At 40.0% G+C, this 2,235-nt stretch overlaps 1 protein-coding gene across 1 annotated transcript; it reads left to right on the forward strand.

The window, feature by feature from the left end:
* The first annotated feature begins 817 nt into the window (after window positions 1-817).
* LOC143850499 (uncharacterized) lies at window positions 818-1,745 on the forward strand. The gene is made up of 2 exons (XM_077359741.1): window positions 818-1,361; window positions 1,411-1,745. The coding sequence occupies exons 1-2, from the start codon at window positions 818-820 to the stop codon at window positions 1,743-1,745; spliced, it is 879 nt and encodes a 292-aa protein (XP_077215856.1).
* The last annotated feature ends 490 nt before the right edge of the window (window positions 1,746-2,235 follow it).

Below are 2,235 nucleotides of genomic sequence, written 5' to 3' on the forward strand. Positions count from 1 at the left end.
GAAGTGGGGGATCTAAGGGTTACAAACATTTGTCTCCAATGAAGTGCTGAGTTTACATATGATTATGTTTGTCGTTATTTACTATTAGTGAAGTGGGGAAGGAAAAAGGGATGTTCAAAGGGGAAGCGGGGTTTTGTTGTTTAGTTTGTGGAATCCATGAAGTTGGTTTTAGTTCTGATGGTCGGTGTTAAGGTAGTGTTTTAGAATGGTGGATTGGCGAGATAGCAAGAGTAATTGTCCCATAAAATGTCAAATTCCAGGTTCGCCGAGGAAAGTATTAGATCTTCAATAGCTTGAGAGACCATGGTCGCTTGGAAGTTCTTCTACTCTGCTATTAGTAAAGGAATGTAGTGGTGTTGCTGCTAAAGAAGTGTTGGGGTTTTTTTGAGCTTGGTTGAGAAAGACGATGGATGTAGGTTGGAATGATCGTAGTGCAGGGTAGATGGCAGGGCATGGTCGGGGAAAGCTTCTTTTTGGAATGATTGTAGTGTAAGACCCGCCCATGGCATGGTGTAGGAAGAAAGGATCCAGATTTTTGTTGTTTTTGTTCAGTATTTCTAGCTTAGGGTATGCCCTAGCCAGCTTTATTCGATACTATGTAATGCCAGTTGGGACTCATGGTCCCCAATGTAATGTTCATAGTATCAATGAAAATATGTCAACTTTAAAAAAAAAGAATTTTGAGAAGGAATGAAAACATGTGCCTATTATTGCTAAAGGAAAACAAGCACCAAAAGCCATCTGGGCTCCTTCGATCTGGTTTTAAGGTGTAATCCTGAAACATGCAATTGTCAGTTGGAAAGCCATTCAGAACAAAATGAGCACAAAGGATCGGCTCACTTTCCTTCCATCATCGGTGGATAGAAGGTGTGTTTTATGCTCCTCTGATTCCGAATCCATTAATCACCTATTCTTCAAATGTGGGATCTCTGCATGGATTTGGAGATCTCTCTTGTGGAGAATCGGATTTAGACGCAAGCCGAAGAACTCCTTAGTCGAGGAGGAAAAGTGGATCCGTGAAAATTTCAAAGGGAAAGGGCAAAGATGCAGGGCATTATACCTTAGCTTCCAAGCTGCTATCTACCACATCTGGAAAGAGCAAAATCTGAGGATTTTTGAAGGAAAAGTCAAGCATAAGACTCAAATTCTTCGAGAAATTCTCCAGGAAGTCTGTACAAAAATCAATAGCCTGAACCTCTCTGATAATTTGCAAATTGAAAACATCAAAACTGCTAGATTGTTTGGATACAAATTTCAACATGATGTTCCCGAAATCAAGTACTGTTGTTGGACTAAACTGGGTATAGGAGAATTCAAGCTGAATTCTAATGCATCTTTGGAGGACTCCGGCGCTGGAATAGGTAGTCTGATTCGTGACTCCAATGGTATGATTCATGCTCTGTTTTTCAGTTGAAATTTCAAAAGATGAAGTTTATCTCCTCGAGCTCCAAGCAATTCTAATGGGAGCTCTGCTCGCTCTCAGTAAAAGTGTTTCAAAGATTAGGATAGAAGCCGACTCCCTCATCGCAGTTGACATTCTGAACAAAAAAATCGATGCTCCCTGGAAATCCACCCATGTTATATCTGAAATATGGAGAGAACTCTTTCGAATCTTGGAGAGTTACTCACTGCTGAAGAGAAAGCAAAGCGCCAGCAGACTATATCTCCAAGAGACTGTGTCCCTGCAAGGGAATAGACATCGTCCCTCTCCTCATTACCCCCATCCAGATGGATCTGATTCATGAGAATAGGGAAGGAACGATTTTCTTGAGATCTTAGTATCATGAATTTCTCTGGTAATTTGTATCTCCCTCCATGTAGGGCTATAGGCCCCTCCATATGTTATCCTACATTTTGTTGTCCTCTGCCCCAATTATGGGGTTGAATTTGAATCTGTATCTTTTATTCTATTAATAAATCTGGTCGGGATCTGCCTAACCCCAGCTTGCCCATAAAAAAAAAGAGAATAAATATAGTTAGAGAAATGTAAAAATGCACCTACTATAAGGAGGCCCTATCTTATGTTAAGACCTCATTAAGTTGGATTCTAAAATGAACCTAACTTAAGTTGTGTTGACTGATACCAAGAAAGGAAGTGAATTCAACCAGAAGAAGGGAAATGGGGATGGGTTTCATGCAAATCTAGAAAACCCTAGAGAATAATAATGACGAAAATAAAGAACAGAGAGAGAGAGATAGGAGCTAGATTTGAGTATTTGAAAAACTTGAATGAGA

The sequence above is a fragment of the Tasmannia lanceolata genome, unplaced genomic scaffold (assembly GCF_043159265.1).
Source record: "Tasmannia lanceolata isolate RefF3 unplaced genomic scaffold, GAP_Taslan_0.1 ptg000018l, whole genome shotgun sequence".
NCBI classification, from domain to species: Eukaryota; Viridiplantae; Streptophyta; class Magnoliopsida; order Canellales; family Winteraceae; genus Tasmannia; species Tasmannia lanceolata.